The sequence below is a fragment of the Falco biarmicus genome, chromosome 13 (assembly GCF_023638135.1).
Source record: "Falco biarmicus isolate bFalBia1 chromosome 13, bFalBia1.pri, whole genome shotgun sequence".
Taxonomy (NCBI): Eukaryota; Metazoa; Chordata; class Aves; order Falconiformes; family Falconidae; genus Falco; species Falco biarmicus.
Window position 1 is genome coordinate 5,032,389 of NC_079300.1, and position 23,694 is coordinate 5,056,082.

At 38.5% G+C, this 23,694-nt stretch overlaps 1 protein-coding gene across 4 annotated transcripts in view; it reads left to right on the plus strand.

Moving 5' to 3' along the window:
* SERPINI1 (serpin family I member 1) overlaps positions 1-23,694 on the plus strand; it is a 50,799-nt gene that overhangs the window by 9,930 nt on the left and 17,175 nt on the right. For 3 of the 4 annotated variants that reach the window (XM_056358249.1, XM_056358250.1, XM_056358248.1), the window contains exons 2-5: positions 16,772-17,039; positions 18,827-19,057; positions 21,707-21,901; positions 22,773-22,977. In XM_056358249.1, the coding sequence (XP_056214224.1) occupies positions 16,790-17,039; positions 18,827-19,057; positions 21,707-21,901; positions 22,773-22,977 (881 nt within the window). In that variant the 5' untranslated portion in view covers positions 16,772-16,789. Of the gene's footprint in view, positions 1-7,065; positions 7,127-16,771; positions 17,040-18,826; positions 19,058-21,706; positions 21,902-22,772; positions 22,978-23,694 lie in introns of those variants that run through there. The other variant, XM_056358247.1, reaches the window with a different exon arrangement.

Sequence of the window (23,694 nt, forward strand, 5' to 3'; positions counted from 1 at the left end):
TCTGTATGGCTAGAAAAGTTACTGATTTTTGTTTCCTTTGTAGGTATCCCTTCACTTTCACTCATAATTGAAACATTAGAGTTTACTAGTCTATTGCGGTACGTAGCAATTTACAATTATTTTGTCCATCTTCAAAACAAGAAAGAGGCAGCCAAGTTGGTATTTGAATGAGAGTCGACTGCTTAGTGGTATTTCAGTAGCAGTTTAGAAGCTGAGTATCAATAACCTATAAGAAAGGCATCAGGTTGCTGAGGTAAATACAGCAAATGGCAATCATTTTTGGGTTCTAACAGATCAGAGTAATTTCAGCATTTTTTTCTTTTATTGCTGGTCCCTTATATTTGAAAATAAATGTCTGTTCTACCTCTAAATTCCTCCTGTATCAGCAACCAAAGATCTTTGTCTTCAGTTTGAGTCTTTCAACTTCATATGTGGTATTGCATTTGCAGAAAGGTTATGGGCTCCGCCTTAAATAGACTTTATGCTTTTCATTACAAAAAAAATAATTTTATGAACCTATGAAAGGTTTTGTAATGTGTGCATGCAGATTTCATATATGCAAATTGCAATAGAATTAATGTATTTCAATTGGCTGTAATGGGTCTTGGATTATATGTGATGTTTTCTATTCCATAGAGGAAACTTCTTAAATACTACTTACGTGTTCAGTAACTGAAATGCAAAAGGGACCATTTCTACATATAGTCCTTAAGATGTAATAATTCTGAAAATGAACAGGCATACTTCTTTTGTGCCTTCCCCCCCCGGGAATATTTACCTCCCATTTAAGCACCAAAATAGAGGCTTGTTTTCTCATGTGCTTGGCTACTCCTGCTTGCTCTCAACCGAGCTCTGGTGCGCTGCACTTTGAGAAATCCAACCCCTGAATTTTGGCATGATATGTAGGAACAAAAAGAGAACATGTTCACAATAAACTGGCATTTGAGCTAAATTCAAGTAGTCTTTGCCATTTTGGTTTAAATCTGTAAGATATGAGAAGTATCATAGCTTCAGTTATTGAAAAATGGTAATCGCAACTCTTCATAAAGTGAGATCAACCAGGTTTATTAATGCTTCCTGTGGACATACAGTGACTTTGCCCTGGGATGTTAAATGCCAAATTGAGTTGTGTAATTTTACTTTTTTCCCCCTTACAGACTGAGTGGCTAAACGTGCAGAATTTTCTGAGTAGCTCAAAATATTTTTGTAATACTAACTCAAGCCAAGGGGGAAAAGAAAATGTCATTTTTCAGGCCTTCTATTTAAAAGCAAAGATGAATAGTGAACAGAACCTGGTTCCTAATGGGGTTTGTATGCCAGCCACAAAACTCAGGAAATGGTGACTATTTCTGTGTTTCCATGCCTGATAAGGAACAGAGATTTGAACCTTATTTGCCTGCTTTGCAAAAAATTCCAAAATCATTGACCCAATAGAGATTTTGAGCTGCACCTTTCTTGGTGTTCCCTTAACAATTGTTTCATTTGTGCAGAACATAGATTGGGAGTGTATTTATGTAGTCTTTTTCTCTTGCTTTCCCTCTTATGCATCTTCCATGTGAGTTCACTATTCATTAGGTCACTAAAGTCCTTTTCAGCACTGTTTTTCAGTATTTAGAGGGTAGATAGCTTTATGGTTCTTAAAATGGGGGCATAGAATATATATGGGTAGAGGTGTACATGTGTATGTATACATGTATGTGTACGTATCTTTTTCAGAATATGGAGGACAGAGAAAATGTATTCTGTATATGAGAAACTCAATTCTCTAGTTCATCTGCTCTCCCAAGTCACAGTCAACTGTCTCTTGACTCCTGACATGCTTGTCTAGCCGCCTTAAAGGGATCTAGTGGATATGGGTAGATCTAGAGAGCTCCCCAGGCAACTTACTCCACAGCTTCATTGTCTTTGCTATCAAAATACTATTGTTAAAGTCCAGTCTGACGTTTTGTTACTACAGTTTGTGAGTTTTCTTGTCCCATCCACTATGTGTACAGAATCAGATTAATATTTTAATTGCTTTTTTTCTTCTTTCTCCATGGTTGATACCAAAGATAGAGCCTGAAATAAAACATGCCCAAACTGGCAGTATGTGAACTTTTAAGTCCACAATACTTTCATACTTGGCTATCTCAACTGGCATCATTTTTAGTCCAATTAAAAAATAAGTACTTGCCTTAAAAAAGTAACAGCTGGACTGCTATCACAGTCAAGCTTAGAAGAAAGTTACGTAGAAAGTACTGGTTTTTGAAAGGTACTGCTTGAGAATATAAGCTTTTATTTTACAGTAAGCAGCTTGACCTCTTTGACAATTGGTTTGCAATATCATAAACCAAATACACTGAGACATCCACAGTTTGATCAGGACATTACAGGGGAGAAAATTCTAGTATGCATTCCCGAATAAAGTAATCTCAGCAGTTAGAGGGAGTGGAGAGTTGCTGATGTCAAATAGCAGGTGAATATGTTTGCAGTTCCCTTCCTGAAACAAGCCAGCAAAAAGATAGTGGTGAGACCTATGAAAATCTGAACAACCTGAGGACTTTGAGGTAGTTAGTGCTCTCATTTTGTAACATCAAGGTCTGACTCTTTCTATATAAACAGGTTAAACTAGTAGAACCTTTTAAAACATATACAAGGAAATGTTTCTTTAATAGGGCCACAGTAAAGATTTTTTCTTAATGCAGACTCACTGAAAGGGAGTGTAAGCAGTGTTTGAGCTTAGGGATCAGCTGTGGCCACTCAGGCTTGTAATTACAGTTGTGATAAGTGTGTTTTCAAGCCTTGCTGTACTGAGAGTTTTCTTAATCCATTATTTTACTAGGTCTTTGAATTGCCCCTCCTAGTACATCATAACAATTCCTGAATCCCTGTGAATCATGGGAAAACAAATGTTAGGCTATTAATTTCTGGCTATAGAGAGACATAAATTTAAATCTTACCTAGGCAAGTGCATGGTTGTGCCTGACATCATTAATTCTGTTTTTAGTAGGCACAGTAAGCATGCAAATATTACAACTCGATATCCAGTGAAGACTGGACTGTTTAAAGTCTAGCATTTTAATTTACCATTGGGGGGAAAATGTGTAGTACACTTTTAATCTATTAATAGTCTGTTACTGCAGACTTTGGGAACTAAGAAGAGACATCCCCTATTTAAGGTTTGATATTTGCTGCAGTTGGCTTCCCTGTATTTTTATGAAAGCAAGCATGAAGCTGTCGTCTCAGCTGATTACTGTTTGCTCTTTAGGTCATGCAGAAATCCGTGCCATTGAATGTCAAACAGGACTGGACACTTGATACAGTTGAGCTGCTTTCACCTGTATGCAGACAGTTTACTGCTTAAAACAACAAAACTATGAGCATTGTTCTTCACTTGAGGAGAGCCTGTACATTCTGCCTTGGAGAACTTTGAACAAAGAAGAAATAAACTTAAAAAAAACTTCAGATGAATAGTTTCATACTGGAAGTAATGTTTCCCCTTTAATTTCTACTACTATACCTGCTTCTGTCCCTCTAGCAGGTGGGCTAGCCATAATTTTAAACACCATTTCCTATATCACGGTGATAAACTTTCTGATTACGAGACAGAGGGGGCTGAGGTATACAGTCTAGTTTCCACACGGTGTACAGCTGGTCTCTGTGTGCTTCTTCAAGGATTAACAGATTCTTCGTGTGATTAGAGGTGAGCTTTTGACCATTTGCACATTGGGGTGTATTTGGATCCAATAGAACTGTTCTGTAGTGAATAAAAAAATGGGCAACACTTCTCATACAGCTGCACCAATTGCAAGCCTGTATGAGGCAAGGAGTTCTAGTTGATTGTTGGCTGAGTTTGCTGCTGAGGTATATTGATTGAAAATTAAAATATCTTTTCAGCTGTGGCTGTGTTAATGGAACAGGTTGGCACAAACTGGATCTAAACTCCTTGCTGTGAGGTACATCTGTCCATTTACCTATGTAACACCTTAATTTAGACATTAGCAGTCAATCTGTGGGAAATCTTGAAAACTGGGATCTTACAGGCAGAAGAATTCAGGTTAGCCTATTTACTTTTCAAAGCCACGCTACTTAAAAAGATTAACCTAATTTCTAATAAGAATGTGTATATTACCCATCAATGTAAAATATTAAGCGTGCATGAATCATAGCTTATACTACAAAAAATGGCAGTAAAATTATTGTCTCTCTAACAAAAGGTAGAATTAATATTAACTTGCCATGGGAAATCCTAGAGGAAACACCTAAGACTTGCTGGAAAACAGTCTGTTTCTGGGAGGGAGAGACAATGAGATTTCAAACCTTGTTTTTCATTCTGGGTGTTGGAAATGATTACTTTCTGTAAGGTATTGGAGTTTATGAATTATAAAAACCCATTTAAAAATCTTAAAAGAAACCAAAACCAACCAACCAAGCAAACAAAAAAATCCCCAAACACCCTCAGTACAACATAGCACAAATATGTTCATATAGCCACAGGGAGACTGTGTAGATGTGAGCCAGTGAACAATGGAAGCGGACTGTTTCTTCAGTGCTTCATGATTGCTCTTGTTCATGTGAATTACTTCAGCATTTAGAATTGGATCTAACATGATACAAGCTTTTTTGTGTGGGAGAATAAGCAAGATTAAGACAAATTCAGCTCCCCACATGTGTTGGTTAAATGGCTCATCATCGAGTGGATACTTGGAACAGCATCAGTTCTCATAAACACAAACCAATGAGGCATGAACAGTGATCCACAGAAGTGTGCTTCAAGGCCAGATTCCATTTTCCAGGCACAGCTTGAATACTGGACTCTAAACTGAGCTGTTTTGTCCATGGTGAGCCAAGAGGGGTATATTGACAGCTACAGATCTCCAAGGCCAGGGCAAACAAAACTGTAAGAACAAAAATGTGAATATTTCACACACACACCCAAGTAAAATGAGTCTTGTTTTTTTGCCTCTAACTGAAGAAGCTATATTTCTTTGGTTGTTGCAGGTCTTCTGTTGTGTGTAAGATACCTGCACAGCACAGAATGGGTTTTTTTCCTCTCTGCCTTTTTCTTTCAGTTTCCAGCTCTCCCATTTACCCCTTGAAACTGCTACTGTTCCAGATATTCTCTCTGAACAATTTCAGTAACACATGCAGAGCACTGAGTTTGCTCCTTTTCTTCATACCCTGCCAGCTCCCCCAGTTTGAACAGTTTGAGGCTACTACTGTTTCCTTTTTTCTTAAGCTGGTAAGCTCATAGATGCTTATGAAGAAGCAGGAGGGAGGAAGGACTTGAATGATGATGTGGAGAAAAAAGTGAGGATTTTAGTGGCAATTCTGCCCACTATGCCACGCTAGCTGGTTTTTCATCCTGTCCAGATACTATGTGAGTTGGTCAGTTGCCTGTATTGGTGTCTGTAATTGGGCGATGCCCTGGCTGCTTTCTTTTTTTAGAGATTTGCAGAGCTGCTCTCAAGTGGAAGAAAACTGGAGTTCTGGTGTTGAAGAAATCAGAGATAAGAGACACATTAAAATATTTGAAAATATGTGAAAACTCTTGGTTGAGCAGATAGCAGTGATGCTGAACCCTAAGAGGAAAGAATTGGAATTGGCTGTAGGTCAGGAAGGAGGGGAAGTTTCATTTCGTTCTCCATGTGGTCTCTCCATGCTTCTCACCCCCTTTGGGAAGAGCAGTGATCAGCATGCTTCACATCAAAAAGAAATCCTTATCATATGCCTTGTTTGGAGTTTTACACTGTGTGAAATAGAGTGAAAAATTCTGTTACTAGCTGAATTTTGCATCCAGATTTTCCTGTATTTTTTTAGGAAAAAAAAAAGTCATTATTGTGTAACATTTTATGCTGTTATCCGAGAGAAATATTTGAAGCGGTGAAGCTTATATAGCAGCGCTATATTTTTTTGTGTTACTGACTTTGATGGAATGTACTTGTTCGCTGGTTCATAAGTAAATACCCTCTGTGTGACTCTTCTTTCTTGTCCTTTTCTCTCTGAAGTTTTTGTGTGAGACCAGCTTTACAGGCTGTTTTTATTTTGGATTTTTGTATCAATTGTGGCTCTGTTGGTCAGCCTCAGCACACTTGCCAATACAGCTTTTTCAACTCGGTTTTTAAAAACAGCCTTTCATAGGCCCTGTCCAGCATCAGCTGCTGTGCCAGGACAGCTCTATTAACTGGATGGTAATGGCCTGGCCACCTCTGCCAACAGGGTCCCCAGGCTGGCTCCAGAGCAGCTGCCAGCACGGAAGGTGCCAGGGCTGCGGGGTGGCTGGGGAAGCAGGGCTGGCATACTGCTGTGCTCGAGAGAGAGCGTGGGCCAGTGTTTCATACTGTTCTGTTGCTGGCTGTCAGGACTGTGCCTGTTGTGACGCTCTGTCTGATACATGCAGTTGCTTCTAAGAGTAATTGCAGCTGGCTGGAAGCTCACCAACAGCTGCGGCTGCTGCTGTCTTGCATCTTCTGTATAGAAATGGACTATCAAGCTGAGAAGCAATGTCCGTGCGTTATAAATAACAGTCCTTGTAACAATGAATTGTCCATTGTAATTAATCAGGGTACAACATCTACTTTTAATGCTAGGATTAATTGGTGGTTTCTTTTCCCCCCCCCCCCCAAAAATAATCTGTATATCTTGTTACTGTAAAAAACTAATTCTACTCTAAGTAGTGTTAACGTAAGCGAATAACAACTCTCCTGGTGATAGTGACATTACCTAAGTGTAAATGGAGCCCAATGTTGATTGCAAGTCTGAAGCCAGTATTGTTCTATAGGAAAGCAAGCTGGTTTGTATGTCACGCTTGCATTCAGTTTATGAAGCGATAGACTCTTTTCTGAAATCCTGATACATTTTAATTTACTTTCTTCATCTTGTTGATGTAGTTTTACCATAGGCTGATCTTTTTTCTTTTGAAGTCCTGGTGAAGGAAGCTAAACAATATATCGAAGAATTAACTTCTGCTTTGAACTTTTGAAACAGTGTTTTGCAGCCAAGATATACCTTGTCTGTTACATTGAGATGATTTATAGACTATCATTCCTCATTGCATACTGTTAAAGATATTTAAATTTTTTTCAGGTGGTTGGTAGGCTTTTGAAATGCATTCAGCAAGTCCCTTCCAAAGAGATGCAGTTTTAAGGTACTTTTTATGCAGTATCTCCTATTCCTATGAATCCCTGAATACTGAGGGACTCATGTTCAGTATTTGTTTATCCCCACTGAGTGTCCTCCTTCAGTCCTCCAACATTGGAAGGTTTCAAATTGGCTGTGAGAGCTTGTATAATGCCAGGCAAAGTATATATTCTAATGTAACATATCTCAAGTGACTATGTATAAATACAGAGTTGCAAGAAAAAGTGTATGGGCACATGAAACTTTGTATTCCAAACTCACTTGCTGTAAATGCTTTCACAGAATGTATTATTAATATTTATTGGTTCTGCTGAAACTGTAATATCGTAATGCATTACAGCAATATATGTGACATAAGTGAGAGCTTTCATTGCTTATAAGACTACGCTCTAGTACACGCAGTAGCATCGCCTTTAGACTTAAACTGCAATGATTGCATCTGGCAGTTGCATATGGTGAAACTTAGCTACTGCCCTTTTAATTAAATTATAGTTGGGAGCTTGCTTCTGGGAGCTTCCTGATCAACTGAAATCCACAGTAAAATAACAGAAATGTGACTTATTGTAAGAAAGGGAATTGTCAGCACATGCAAGAGCAGGCAAGAAGTTGTTGTTATATCTAAAGTAACTGATTACAGTGTGCTATCTCTGCTGCTTCTATTAGAAAACAGCTACTAGACAATCAGTTCACACCCTACCTTTCCCAAACAGCCCTAAGGAAACCTGGGGGAGGAGAAATAATGCTGTTGTCTCATTTGGGGTATCTTCCCTAGATGCTGTGAGTGGAGTACTATGTTGGCCTTTTCATTCAAAAGAAAAAGAAGATTTCCAAAAATAGAACTTGTCAGAATTGGTTCTTGAGAGCCTCTTAAGATGCAACTTTACCTCCTATGTCTAGGTATTGTTTATCCTTCCATAGTAAAATCGGGTAAACATCTTCACCACAAGACTAACATGCATGAGAGTAATCTCATTCAGAGTGGTGTATGGGGCTAACAAACCTCACAGAAAAATATATGTAAAAAACCCCAATATTAAAGAAATCAATCTATCCCTGATTAAGCTGCTTCTGTGGAACTTGACACCCCACCCCCCTTTTGATCTGTTGAAAGTAGATCCCGTATAGTATTTCAATTTCTAGCCTTGAGGCTCTCCCCAATCAGGCCTCATTGACTTTCTCAGAAGGGCCACCTGCACACTCCCAATTCTGAGCCTTTATAGTCTCCAAATACTTCATTTTTTTTCTTTCACAGAGGTTGGTTATTTAGTGTATTCTTATTTATAGCTTTTCGTTTGTGGGGCACGTTGTAGCTGTCACAAATAAAAGCGCGTTGCCAAACAATTTCTAAAAAATCCTCTCTTCTAGACAGAAGAAACAAATAGAGAAATTGTGTATGGGTCCTCACAACTGCAGGCCTTATAGTAGTGGATTTTGAAATAAGACCACCTTTTCTCAATTGTCTAGACATGGATTTAGATGTTTGCTTTAGGCTATTCAAATTTTAAGTATTTTGGACATGGCTTCTCAACATATCTTTTTATTTTTTAATTGGAGCTGAGGGATTATGCTTGAGGAAGCTCAATTAAAACAACTTTGGCTTGCATAATTGCTTCAGCAGGTTAGTGACTCGGCGCCAAGCTCCATGAAAGTTTAAATCCCAAGTGGTTTTAGTGGTAGAAATTGTCAATATGAAAGTTTTCAGTGTACCATTTTCCTTTCAGGTTTTCTTGAAGTTTCTGGTGTTACGGGGTTATTCATAAAATAGAAATAAAGAATCCTGACAGCCATGCCTTGCTATCTGTTGGAGAGCAAGCATTTAGTATAGTCCAAACTTTTAATAGAAGGAGTCTTCTTTGTCTTAGTCACTATATGCTAGAGGTTTAAATACCCAATATTTTATATAGGGTTATTATGCTGCTTTCTAGTGAAATTAACCTCAAGTTTTTCTGCTCCAGAAGGCAATGACTCCATAACTGACAGATGGTGATAAAATCCCATAACTTTATTACTAATGTTTGTGCAGACAAATATGGATGTCATTGCACATATCTGAAACAGATTCAAACAAACTTAATGATTCTAGATGTATCTGTGGAATCTCTGTCTGACAAGGTCATATGCTCACATAAGCTAAGGATAAACATCTTTTAGGGATAAACATGTTTTTGCAACATGGAAAATGTAAATACCAGCCCTAATATGGAGGAGTTGACTTGCTGGCTAAATGTAACTCATACAGTTAGCATTTATGTACCTGCCTGGTGGCAAGAGGCATGTATAATTTCACGATTGTCACCATTTCCAGTAACCAAAGTATGTTGTAGACACTTACATGTACTGCTTGCACTGTCCACGATAGCTGTAATTTACAACATTTTATGGACTTCTAGTTATTCTCCCTTTTCCTTGGGTATATTCTTCTGGCTGTAAGCAATAATACCTCATGAATTGCATATCTGTTGCTCTGAGAACTGGTACTTTGGTTTACCTCCTGTCAGCTTGAGGCAGGCTCTCCCATATCTCAGCTCCAGTGTAAGCATGCCCTAGTGGGTTGTGTAAGTAGACCCTTTTATAGCACTTGGTAGGATGTAGATTTACCATTTAGATGCTTGATGACAGCGGTTAGCCTTTGCACTGCTGTACCCTTTATAGCTGCCTGTTTTCACTTGTTATGTAAAAGAAATTATTTTTCAGGTGAAGGCAACTCAGGTTACAGCTTTGTTTCGCAGTACACTGTCATTCCCTGTGCTGGAGGGCAGAAGTGGCTGAATGATTGGGAGGAAAAGGACAAAGTAAGAAACTGATGGGAGGAAGTGCCACATTACTTCTGTGGGATTTTCTAGAAGTGAAACCACAGCATTCCAGATGTGAGAATACTTCTGCTCCAGTAATGCTAGCTAGAGATGTAATTTTTGCCTAATCTTGAAATAAAAATCTGAAAGGTTGGATTCCTGGGCAAAGAAAAGACTGAAAATTTATTCTTTTATTCTTCTGCAGTACAAACTGATTGAGTGGATCTGTAAGATTCTTGAGATCTGTGGTAGCAGCCATGTTCCCCTGTTGTGTCAGGGCAGCGTGCCCGAGGCAAGTCTAAACCAGTCCAGGAGCTCTTCCTCAGGGCTGCACGCCTCCTTGGCACATCCTTCAGGGTAGCCATGACAACCACCGCCTGGTCCTGGTGAACAGCTAATGATCCTGCTAACTGCTTAGTGCATCTCCTTGGTTCTGCTGGTGTTCACTGGTTTCTTTTTGGAGGGAGAGCTGTGGTGATTTTCCAAATTGTTATTAGTAGTTCTGCAGTCCCTCTGAGATTGTGTTGTTTGGTATGATTGCCAACAAGAAATCATCTAGAACAAAGGTGCCTGCGACGATTATCATATTTACTAACTGGCAAGGCAGCAATGACTGAATTTCACCAAACTTCTATCTTGTCATAATTAATCTGTCAGAGACATGAAACAGTGTTGGCTAGATTTGAGGGGAAGGTGGAAACACCCAGCTCCTACCTAGGTAGATAGATGGTGGGGTTTTTTCCCTCTGACCAGCAGGGCTTGCTCCCTAAGTAAAGTCATTTCTTGCTTTATAAAATTGTTCTGCCAGACTTCTGTCAGTTCCTGCAGATGCTCTTCGTTACAGGAGAGAATGTAATCAGTTCTGTTAACATGCTTGCTTTTCTCCCCAAGCTTTTCTTTTATACACTGATCAGAAGGAATCAGCAGTTTTTCTCGTCTGTGCTTCCCACACCTTCGGTGTTTAGCTTGCATGTAGCCAAGAGTAATCTTTAAGGCAACTAATCTTAGTTTAGTCTGTGTGCTGAAGAACTTAGGCAATATATCACAGCTTTATTTTGTAGGTTTTTAAAGCCATAAATGAGTTGCTTTATAAAACCCACAGTCTGTTACAGTATAAAAGACAAGGAAATTATAACCCCTTTTCAACCTGTCTGGCATGCGTAAGGTACTAGAATTCAACCTTTAATTGAATTTTTGGCACCTTCCTACACTGAGTCCAGTTCTCCTCAAAATTAATGTATGTGAACGCAGTTTGAGTTTGTTGATGTGCTAGCTCTCAAAATATCTTGGCTTACATCGGATGCTTGTCCCTTTTGCATTTTTCTGAAAGCATATGTAATGAACTGAATAGTTCAGGGTTTGTGGGTGTGAGGAGATGATGTTGTTTTACTTCCTCTTAGTCATGCCAGCCTTATGCTTGAGGAAGGGCAAGTGCTATAGTTAATCGGTCCTGTGTTCTAGCCTATGAATGTTTTTCTTCAGACGTTACTAAAACTGGTGTTCCTTCTGCCCAGATAGAGGAGTACATCTGTGCTGGCCACAGGGCCAACAAACAGGCATGCTGCCCTTTCAGCTGGTTGTGACCTGTTGTGGAAGTGTAGTAGGCTGAATTTAAGGACTGATGAAATCCTTACAGAAGATTTCTGAAATCCTGAACTAAAAAGTTGCCAGGAATGGAAGTAGTCATGACCTTAATGCAAGTACCTACTGAACAACATATATCTGGAATATATTTTATTTTATTTTTTTTGTTACTAAGTAATGTGTGGGGAGAGTGACAGAAAATAAAAACTTAGAAAGAAGAGTGCCTTTCATTTCAGTTGTCTCCAAGAAACTCTTTAAGCCGTGTACAGAACGGTGTCCAAAAGCAAAAGAAGACCCCAGACAAAACAGGCATTTCTCTGTACCCAGAGCAGAAACACCGGAAGAATCATGTAAGAATGTCAGACTGAGTGAACTTGGTGATCCAGTGAAGAAGTGTGTGTATGTATGTTAGAGAAACCAATTTACACTGAAGTTGTGGTAGAAGTCACCAAATAACACCTGCGCAGGTAAAGCTGTGCAATAAGGTCTCATCTGGAGGTACAGGTATCTATCAGCTTTTTGAAGCAATAATCCATTGTTTAGTGTTCTGTTTCTGCTTTATCTTTTTTTTTTTTTTCCCTGAGTACAGTTGCAAAACTAATACTCTGACAAACCTCTGTAGCAAGTGATGATTTGTGATACACAATAGTTTTTCAGGAAGAGGCTGTTGCAAGGAGAGTGTTTGTTTGCACTGATTCTTTGATTGCCTTGTGGGAGAGTGGTGTTCATGCATGAATTAAGATAAAATAAAACAAAACTTAGATTCTGTCTGAGACTGGCCCTCAAATGTGAAATTGGTATCTTTGATGGTATCACATCTGTGTGATTGAGGATTGAAAGTATTTTTAACAGCTTTTTCTTTCATTCGTATAGGTAGCCAATGAATGCAGTAACATTTGAAACTGGTGGTTCTTGATTTTTAAACTTTGTTCAATGTGGACTTTTCAGCTGATGCAGTATTATTTAACTAGGTTTTATTGATGCAGACCACCAGTGACAGACTGCCCTGGGGATGACTCTGAGGAGAAATTAAAAAAACTGACTAAAAAGTTTGATGATACTCATGGGAAGTGTTCAACTTCCTGGGCATGCATTACATAATGTTCAGCTTCATTTCTGTCAGTTAAAGAATGTTTGTGAATAGGGTGCAGTCAATTTAAATGATGTTTTCTGTACTGCTGTGGAAACAAAACACAGTGCCCTCTTACTGAAAAGAGATTCTGAGAACATGCTGCACCGTAGTAAGTGCTCAGCTGTTCATTGCACCAAGACCTGCTGCATGAAAAGGCATGGGGAAGCATAAAACCAAAATTAATATAGCCTAAAGTAAAGCAGAATCAGAGAAGCAGTAACTGTTACAACTAGAATGATAATTAAGAGCTCGATTCCCTGTTGTCAGTAGAACAGCGTATGCTTGTACCAGAAATGCAAGAGTTGAACTGAAGAATTTACCACACACATCAGAGTATATGGATAAGATCTGACCATTTTCACATTGGCTGGCAAGGATTCATCAGGTGTCTGTTCTGTTCTACAGCCTTCTCCCCACTGATCATCACCCACAGATCTTCAGTTTGCTCTAAAATATCTTCTCTTGCATCGTGCACTAGTTCATACATTGTGAGAGAGACATATTTTCACAAGTATCTTGAGAGCACTGCCAGCAAGAGATGGTTGCATCCTCTGCCTATACCTGGGTGCTCATTCCCACTTCCCTGGATGTGTATATTGGGAACTTCACTGTGAATTCTTAGAAAACCTCTCTAGACTAAAAGTGATGTGGAAGGGGCATTCCTAGTGGCAACTTCAGTTCTTCACAGCTTAACCTCTTGCATTGCCATCAACAGGATTTAAACGTGTTTTAAAACTAAGTGTGTTTGGTACTTTGTAAGAGGATTTCGGTATAAATGTTATTTCTCCCCATCTATGTACTTTATTTTCTGTCCAACTAAATAATTATTATAATTTGATAATTTTGCATGAGGAGCTTTTCCAGAGTGGTCAGGAAGAAAGATGACTTCAATTTGATTATAATTTGGGGGTTTTAGCATTGTCTGATACAAAGTATTTTATTAGCATTCAAATAGTATAACCTACATGTTAAGCACTCTAATTAAGATGTATAAATTTTCCTCCTCCTTCCCCCTTGCAATTATTTAAGCCTGTCTCACGATAGCACATATGACAAGGATCGGTGATGGAGTGCTGAATAGCTGGCTTTGCGGCTAAAAGGCTGGGGAAATGTCTTTTTTAAAAATGGAAGATTATCTTACATCTGTTGTAACCTTCTCAGGTCTCAAAGTGAGCTCAAACAGTTCTTGATAGAGGGGTGGAGAAAGCTTAGCTATCTGTATAATTGCATCCACATTAAGTGACACTTGTTTGCTTAGATTAGGATGTGAGAGTCCCCAAATTTGCAGGCCAGTTTGAAAGCCATGATGATGCTTTGGGTTCATCCTCAACAAAAGGAAGATAAGTTTTTGCTTATCTATTTTTTGAGTACAGTTTTTGACAGTACTGTAGACCTCCTGCATGACGTAAGTTTATAAGCCTTTCTCTTGCCTTATACAGCTTCTAGGATGAGAGACTAATACCTGGGCTTAGTCTGTCACAGTGATGTGCTGAATGAAGTCTTACGTAACACTGGGAGAGAGGCATACTCTGGTGGTTTGGTGGGTTTTTTTTAATAAAGAAATCTAGAATGCCCATGATCACAAAGAAAACTGAGAAGTCCGGTTATTTTATGTAACAGAAACCACAATATCTTTAAGTCAATAATGAATAAATGGGTAGGTTAAAAAGAAAATTCAATTAACTGCTATTAAGAAAAGCAGTTATTGGGGAAGTTTGTGGTATGTTGATAATGTTTTGGGCAATAAAAAGATTGCAGTGGTCTTCATGAAATAAATAGCAGTGGTCATGGCTCAGATTGAAGTGTGTTCCATGGGATGGTGTGAAGTGCTGGATAGTTTCATAAGGGTACTGAAATATGTAGCCATCGAGTAATAAGCACAATATGAAGCTGGTGCTTTATGCTTATATGACTGTTGTGGCTTAACCCCGGCCAGAGACTAAGCACCATGCAGCCACTTGCTCACCAACCCCACCACCTCCCCAGTGGGATGGGGAGAGGGTCACAAGAGTAAAAGTTAGAAAAGTCATGGGTTGAGATAAAGACAGTTTAATAGATAAAGCAAGACAAGGAATTCATTCACTACTTTCCACTGGCAGGCAGGTGTTCAGCCATCTCCAGGAAAGCAGGGATCCATCATGAGTAATGGTTACTTGGGAAGACAAACACCATCATTCTGAACGTCTCCCCCCCCTTTCTTCTTTTTACCCCAGCTTACATACTCAGCATGACATTGTGTGGTATGGAATATTTCTTTGGCTAGTTCGGGTCAGCTGTCCTGGCTGTGTCCCCTCCCAATTTCCTGTGCCCTGCCAGCCCTCTCGCTGGCAAGGCTTGAGAAACTGCAAAGTCCTTGACTTTGTTGTTGCTAAGTAAGTTTTATACTAAGAACATCAGTGTGCTATCAACTCTGTTCTCACGCCAAACCCAAAACACAGCATTGCACTAGCTGCTAAGAACATCATTAACTCTATCCCAGCCAAAACCAGGACAATGACTTACTCTGTGCCATTCTTAAATAAACTGGAGCCTTTGATGGATATTTTTGATATCTTGGTAAGAAACAAGAGAAAGATAGATCAGGTGGCCCAGAGAGATGAAGTGGCGCCAGCAACAGAGGAAGGCTTTTTAGAAATTGAGAAAAGGGGCATATTTCTTAACATATATGGAACCAATCATCAGAAAGGAGGTGTGGAGCAGGGGAGAAGCAAGGCTTTACCTACCATGTCTCACTGAGCCTGTCCATTTCTCCTGCAGTGTGTGTTATTGCTGCACCAGTTCATCTATTTAATTTTCTCAGTGCAAAAATAAACAAAAGGCTGCTCTGTGGCTGGGGGACAGAAAGAATCTTAACTAGTCACTGCATCAGTTTCTGCCAAGGCACGTATGTGTGCCCTGTTGCTTTTCATATTTTCTCAGCTATAAAATGTGAGTAATAAGATTTAAATTATGTATCATTCAGTGCTGTGCAAGTTAATTAGATAATGCTACATAGTCCTTTGAAGAAGAAATGCATAACACTAGTATTGTATAAAGCTTACTAAGGGTCTGTGTGTCAGGTATGTAGGAACCCATAGTAACTGCAGACACAGGAGAGCTGGGAAGCAGAAGACAGAGGCACTTGGGCCAGCTGCATGCAAATTAACTTCAGTTGAGCAACAGAATAGCATATTCACACAGATCTGTCCCATGCACGCAAACCCTGCAGACTGGCACAACAATATGTAAACACTTGTGGACTAAAGCTTTTAGTCTTGTACAAACTTGCTGCTTCAGGAATCTTTGCTTTGTTCTATGTTGGAGATATCCTAAGTGGCAAAAAGAAGGCATTGAAATGCAAGCCCTGTTGGCCTGATAGTTCTGTCCTAAAACGCACTTGGCAGTAAGCGGGTTAGATGCTAAGGTAGCATGATGTTTAAAGGAAAAATGGAAAGATGGAGACATACATACACTGCCCCAGGAGCTGGAATTGTAGTATCAGTAGTTGTGTGATGAGCTAAGTGGCGATAGAGTGAGAACTGTTGCTATCGGCTGATTTGTTTTTCTTTCAAATAATTTTTGGCTGCTTGCCATGTGTTTTGCAACTGAGCAACATCATGATACATTTCGTTTGTCACCAGTGTCAGCAAGCTCTCTTATATTGCTTGAAACAATTTTACCAGTTTGAGGCTTAGAGTGAGTTAGATGATTAAGTTGCATGTCCTGGAAGGTCAAAGGAAAGAAATGTGGATCTGTAAATCTCCTTGGTGGAAAAAGCACAGAAACACATACCAATTCCAGACCAGCATTGCCTAACAATGACAACAGCAAAATTAAAAAGTGAAAGTAGGAAGGCTGTCGCTGTATCTCCAAGGTCATTTTCTATACAAGTTGTTTTTTTTATTAATCTATGGCTGAAAGATTTTAAAAATATATAGTTACATAAAGAACTAGGTTATTTTTTTTTCAAAATAGATTGTTACTTCAGTTTGAGCCGTATATGTGTTAGCGTCTCCTCCAAATAACTGAATTGTGCATTGACGTCTAACTAGGTTTTTTTTCCACACAGATTTAAGGCTAAAGTTTACTATTCTTTTTTCTCTTAAGTTGAATCTTCTGTTACTTAAACAAGGTTAACTTACTTTCTCTAAAATTTATCTTGCAGATCTTAGAATCTGAAGACATGTATTTCCTTGGACTCTTGTGTTTACTTGTTACACAAAGCAAAGCCTTCAAGACAAATTTTCCTGATGAAACCATTGCTGAGCTTTCTGTGAATGTTTACAATCAGTTGCGAGCCTCAAGAGAAGATGAGAATATTCTTTTCTCTCCTCTGAGCATTGCAATAGCCATGGGAATGGTAGAGCTTGGAGCCCATGGAACCACTTTGAAAGAAATTCGACATTCCTTGGGTTTTGACAGCTTAAAAAATGGTAAGGCCTTTTAATCATGTTTTACTATGATGCTTTTTGTCTTAAAGATGCCTGAACAGCGATGGAGGTGGCCCGGTCATGTCTATGGGTTATCAATCAGTAGGCTTCTTGGCATCCTGTTTGATGGCCTGAGCATGCTGAAGCATGCTTCAGTGGGTTCTGCATAAGCGGAGAGGTGCTAACGTACAACCCTGGCTTGGGCACCTGAATCTTAAGTGATTGCAGTTAACTGTTGATCTTGATATCTGTCTGCAAAATAAGCTTGCCTTTGCCTCTAGAATTATAAGGAGATTTTTAGGAACATCCTTTTTAGGGATTATAATGAAACCTGAAGAGGAAAGCAGTAGTTTTACAAATATTGCTTATAAGAAGGTATGAATATCTTAGTAATTTAACTGGAAATGTCTCTTACTTTGACATAACTTGTTTGGTTCTTGTAGGTAGAACCTGTAGGTTCTTTGTCCTAATTCTGTCACTCATGTTCTGTCTGCATTGTGTAGTGTCTCATACAGATATAAAAACTGATTTAGGAAATATAAGTATCTTGGCTGTTTCAGCACAATAAGCCACGTGTTCCCTTCAGCCTTTCTGAGAAACGGGATGAATTTCTTTAGCAGAGACCACTGCTACCTCGCCGTCCTGATTGCAGTATGGGATGAGCTAAGTCATGCATCTGGATGTGGTGCTGTGCTGTGGAGTGCAAGCACACTGTTAGTGCAGGCAGCTGTAATATGACTGCAAATGGAGGGGATGAGTCAATGGCAAAAAAATCACTTGAGGCAATTTCTACGAATTTTGATATCAAAGTAATTGGTTTAAAACCTGAATGAAATTGCTCATTCATACAGCGTCCTGGACTTTTAAGAAGGAACTTCTGAATATGTGTTTTAAGATGTGTTTAGCAGTACCACTGCACAGATGATGCCTCTCTGTGGAGACTACAGCACATATTTGGTTTGATAGTTTGTCCCAAAAACTTTGATAAATTATCCCTTACCTATAACTGAAGACGTTATGCAGTTGGTTTGAGCTAGGCCATTCACTATTCTTGCATGTGAGTGGTATTCAGTGAAAGTACCTAAATGATTTTCAGCTTGGAATATATGTTTGCATGCAATTTTTAAAATTTTTTGGGGGGGGGCGGGGTTGTGTGTGTGTGTGTTTTGTTTTGTTTTAAATCAGGAATTTCAACTTCAGGTAGACACAACAGTATAAGCTTCGTATCTTAAAGCAGACTACTTTAATCCTACTCAGGATTCCTCATTACTCAAGCAAATGATTCTGTACTACCCCATGCAGGATCCTGGGAACTTCTAGACCTGTTTTTTGCAGATAAGTCCTTAGTTTCAAAACTTGAGGTTAAACAACTGGCTTTTAGGATGTAACGAAAATTCTGTTAAGAATTTGTGGTAGCAAGACATACAAGTGTGACTTGTAGGTTTAATGTTATTCTTTTGGTGTTGAAAGGTCTAACATTGATAGTTTTGTCTGTGATGGGATCAGAATGTCTCATTAATTATGTAATTATAGGTAGTAGATAAAATAAGCTCTACATAATACGTTCTGCCTTGTAGATTGTTCTTTCAGATCTGAAGGTATGTGTAGGTTTAGAAACAAGTTTTTTTAAATAAACAACCCTACTTTTTGTTGGTTTGTTTTTGTTTTTTTATTTTTGCCTTTTGGTGTTTGTTTTTTTTTTCCACAAAATATCTCTGTGAATTTCCAGCAGAAAAAAACAAGGAATAATTTTCTTTTCTGAAACACTGAAGCTGTTTTTCTTTTCTCAGGTGAAGAGTTTACCTTCTTGAAGGACCTTTCTGATATGGCAACTTCTGAAGAAAGTCATTATGTTCTGAATATTGCTAACTCTCTCTACATACAGAATGGATTTCATATCAGTGACAAATTTCTGCAGTTGGTGAAAAAATACTTTAGAGCTGAAGTAGAGAATGTAGATTTCAGCCAAAGTGCAGCTGTAGCTACCCACATCAATAAGTGGGTGGAGAATCATACAAATAGTAAGTCCACATGATTCTTTTATGTACTTCCTGCAGTAAGTGTTTGTTTCCAAAGTTATACAGCGTTGTTGAATTGTTGCCTTGGATTTTATCTGTTCCATTTGAGACTAAAGTACCTCCTCCCACAGAAAGAATTCTAGTATCAGCTCTTTCTGAATCTTTTTTTTCCTGTGCAGGAATTATCTGTTTTAAGTAATGTTATCCATTGCTAATCATATACTAGTATCTGAATATCATTTCCCCCTACCATGCTATATTACAGTACCTGTAACATTTATTGAAGGAGAATGTTTTAACAGTAGGCATTTTAATAGTATTTTAATACTGATTTTGGTATTAAATTACAAAAACAAAAGATAAGTACTCTTGCTAACTGCAGAAGAGTTGTCTGCTCAGGGGTTATCAGCCCAAGTTTTGCATGTGTGGACTATCATGAGTTCTCTGAGGAACTGAGAAGTCACTGAGGAATAGGAAAGATAATTTTGAACCACAAAATCAGACCCTGAAATAAAATCTTTTCTAATGTGAGGAAACTAAATAGTATGTTGACAGAGTAGCTTATTTTAGGAAGGCTGTCAACAGAGTTTCACAACAAAAATTTGCAGCAGGGAAGTAAGCACAAAATTACCATTGTAAATATGCATAATCTGATCTGCATGATTTAGTGCTTGCTTCGCTTGTGGAATCCCAAAGATGTGACATTTTCTGAATACATGCAGAGTCTCAAGATACGGTAGTGAAGTTAGTCCCCTGTTGTAGGGATCAAATCATAATCTCATTCTCGTTCATCTGGCACAGTGTGGAGGCTGATATTTTAACAGTAATTCATCAGGGGTCTGGCTCTAACATTGGTTGTACCATTGGAAGGTATCGGAATCCCGTGTAAAGAACTAACACATCACTATGCAGCCTGAGCATTTGAGAAGCCTTAATGCTTTATGGAAATATATGATACCAAAATGGAAAAGCACCTCATGTAATGCTTTTATTCCATTTTGGAAATGATCTGTTTTCTCAAGGGAAAATGGTAGCTATTATATTCATAATAAATTCTGGCCTTTACCTCAAGCTACAGAAACAGAGGGGGTGCAAGCGAAGCAGCAGATTGCGGAATGTTTTCAGAGAAACATGGTGTCTGTCTGAAGGAAAAGTAAAATTCTCTTTCTTTTGGAAAGAACAGCGAGTTCTCCTGCTTAACACCTGCCACATGTGCTAAGTGAGCTCATAACCATTGCCCTGGAAGGAGCTGGTGCAGTGCTAAGAAAGGCAGCTGTGGGTCTCTTAGCATTAGGTTGCAATAGTAACAGTCCCTCAGCCTAGTCTCTGACCACTAGATCTCATTCTCTCCTGCCTGCCAGCTCTGACGGAGGAGGCTCATTTTCTCATTAGGAAAGGGGTACAAGACAGGCAGGCTTCCAATTCCAGCATGTTAAGCGTGATGGGAGGCTCAGAGCAGAAAGCGTTAACTGTCAAAGGTTTCTCTGGCCAGAAAAATTCTTAACGTTACATTAGTGTATTAACAAGATGTGGCTGAAAAATATAAGGGAATATGATGTACCAAATAGAAGTAGAAAAAATGGAAGTATATTCCTTCTTAAATTTTCCATTTTTTCCAACCATGAAGAGTGAGTGTGACAGTATTGGTCACATCTCATTTCTAAGAACGTTCTAGATGAAATGAAGTACAAACAGCAACCCAGCAGAAATACTGCCCTATGACACACAAGTTTCACACCGGTTAGTCAGTGTCATATGCTTCAGAAAGCAGAATTAATTTATATTTTAAGTTGTGGATTAAGAAGTAATAATTATAGTGAGGAATATGTTTATTTTAGCACCTTGTATTGCAATGTCAGTTAAAAATAGAAGTTAGCAAGAAAGCTATCTGAAGTAGGCTGTAATTCTTCAGGAATAGTGACAAATCTGGTTAGTGCACCAAATTTAACAAACTTGAAATTGTTTTGCTGACGAGCAAGCCCTTTAAGATGAGCTAAAGCAGGTAACAGACTGTATTCTGATGTAAATGACTTATTTAGGAGTAGGAGCAAAGCAGCTGCCATGCTCAGCTGACATCTCCCATGAATAGAGCAGATGCTAGATGTTTTTTCTCTTACTTTTCAAGAGCTAATGTCAATGGAACAAATGCTGTGAATTTATGTGGGGTTTTTAGTATTAGTCCTTATTTTGAAGTCAGTAGGGCATTACTGAAAATGAATGCTTGCTTCAGAATTGGCCCAGGTGAAGTTCCAATGGGTATACTTAGACACTTTAAGCACTCATTTAAGTGCTTCTTTGGATTGGAGCCAAGACAAAAAATTGACCTTAAGACAATAGTGCTGAACTGTTATAGTAACACCCGTATAAACATCCCTGATGTGACCCCTTTTCCACTTGATTTCATTATGGGGTATATTTAAGTGGTGATCAAGAAACAGTTGACTAACATGTACTTGATGGAAGGGTTTACGCACCTACACTGTGCTTTAGGTTTACAAAACACTAGTGGTTTAATTTGAGAATTAATGAAACATCTGAATTGGAAATTACATGTTAGCATAGCTTTTTATTTTCTTGCGTTTTTCAAGCTGTCTTAAGTTTTGATTTAATGCTCAATTTGACATGCAGACTGACAGTTGATTTTCATCTCAGATATGATCAAAGATTTCGTGTCTTCAAGAGATTTTGGTGCTCTAACTCATTTGGCTGTCATCAATGCAATCTACTTTAAAGGCAATTGGAAATCACAGTTCAGACCTGAAAATACAAGAACTTTTTCTTTCACTAAAGATGATGAAAGTGAAGTTCAGATTCCAATGATGTACCAGCAGGGAGAGTTTTACTATGGTGAGTTGGACCTTTAGCAATTTAAAGCCAGTAAGTCTTCCCTTAACAGGTTTGTTGCAGTAACACTCATTTGTACTGTTGCCTGTTCTTTCACCTAGAATTTTAGATGTGATGTTTGCTCAATTAAGGGACTCTGGTTTTGACATCTTTTCGTAATGTGTGTGCTTGTGTATTGTCACTAGGTAACAACATTCATAATGGCCTCTTTCTTGATTACTTCTTAGGTACTTTTGGTGCCATGTGGTGGATTTTGGAATGATTATCCATTTTATCTAACCTCTTTACAATTCTTGAGCTAGTCCTACTTCTCATTAAAGTAGTTTTCTTGTGCTGTGCTAGTTAAAATGAATAATGTTTGCCCGTTACTGTTGTAATAACCTTAGAAAGGTAAAATAAGGGTTCTTTGAACAGCAGAACTAATGATAGTTTTCATCTTCAGCTTGAACTCCCAAGTGGGTTCTACAGTGTCTAGCATTGGAAATATTTTACTCAGTCTCATCACTGAAAAATTCTCTCTCCTGAATCAAAAAACCTCTGTCCATTTCAATGGAAGTCTTGGTAGCTTTAACAACTTCTGGACTTCCCACTGTCTAGCCAGTGGCAGTTAGTTAATAGGTTCAGAAGTGTGATTATTTATTATAAACTGAGTGATTGCATAAACTTGTTTTCTTTAAGAAAGCAGATGTAAGCTTCAAATCTTGTGATAAAGAAACCAATATAAATTTTGTACAGAATGGAATAAAGAGGGTCACTTTTCGTTCCAGTATCTAGTAAACGCTGCCTAGTATTACCCTTTCACTTTTCCCTTATCTCCAGTGAAGATGAAATTAAATACTTCTAATAGCTTTTCGTTGTTGTTTTTCTTTTGTAGGAGAGTTCAGTGATGGCTCCAATGAAGCAGGCGGTATCTATCAAGTTCTGGAAATACCATATGAGGGAGATGAGATTAGTATGATGATTGTTCTTTCCAGACAGGAAGTTCCACTGGTCACATTGGAACCACTGGTCAAAGCCTCGCTGATTAACGAGTGGGCTAATTCTGTAAAGAAGCAAAAAGTGGAAGTGTATTTGCCAAGGTGAGAATATGCTCCCCTGTCAATAGAAGGGGAAAGACTGCATTCAAATTGATCAGAGTAGCAGAGTAGGTAAAACTTGAACATCTTGATCAAGTCTGCAGTTACATAGCACCCACACAAAGGTTGCTTTGGCAAGAAAGCCTAGGGGGCATGCAGTGCAGGATGATGGCTGAGCAACAGCTGAGCACTGCATTTGCATCCCTTTCATATGTGAGCTGCACAAAAGAGAATTTACTCATCAGGAATATATTCACTCTGAATGGTGTTCAGAGTATTGCAGAACTCATTACAGATACGTTCCGTTTATCATTGGATATGTTCCATTTAGACAGGAGCCATAGAAATATTGCAAGTCTGAATTAACAAAAGCTAAAATGTTTCATTTAGGTCCTAATTAGATTTCTGTGTGCTGCTAATTTAAAAAATTCTAATGGTATGTGTGTCTGTGTAGATACAAATGGTTGAATGTCAAGAGGTAATTCCAGTCAATTTGTGTCTTTTGTCTTTTTTTCTTAGTTGTAACAAGTACTGGTTTCTTTTTCCTTAGAGGAGCAATAGAATAACAAGACATTACTACCAGTATGGATGATACTTCTGTCAGTTCATTTATAGACATAAGTTCTATGTGCTTAGTGGCATATTTACTCACATACGCCGCTTAGATATCTTTCCTAAAATTCTGTTTCATCTACCTTAACATATTTTTCATGCTTGCTG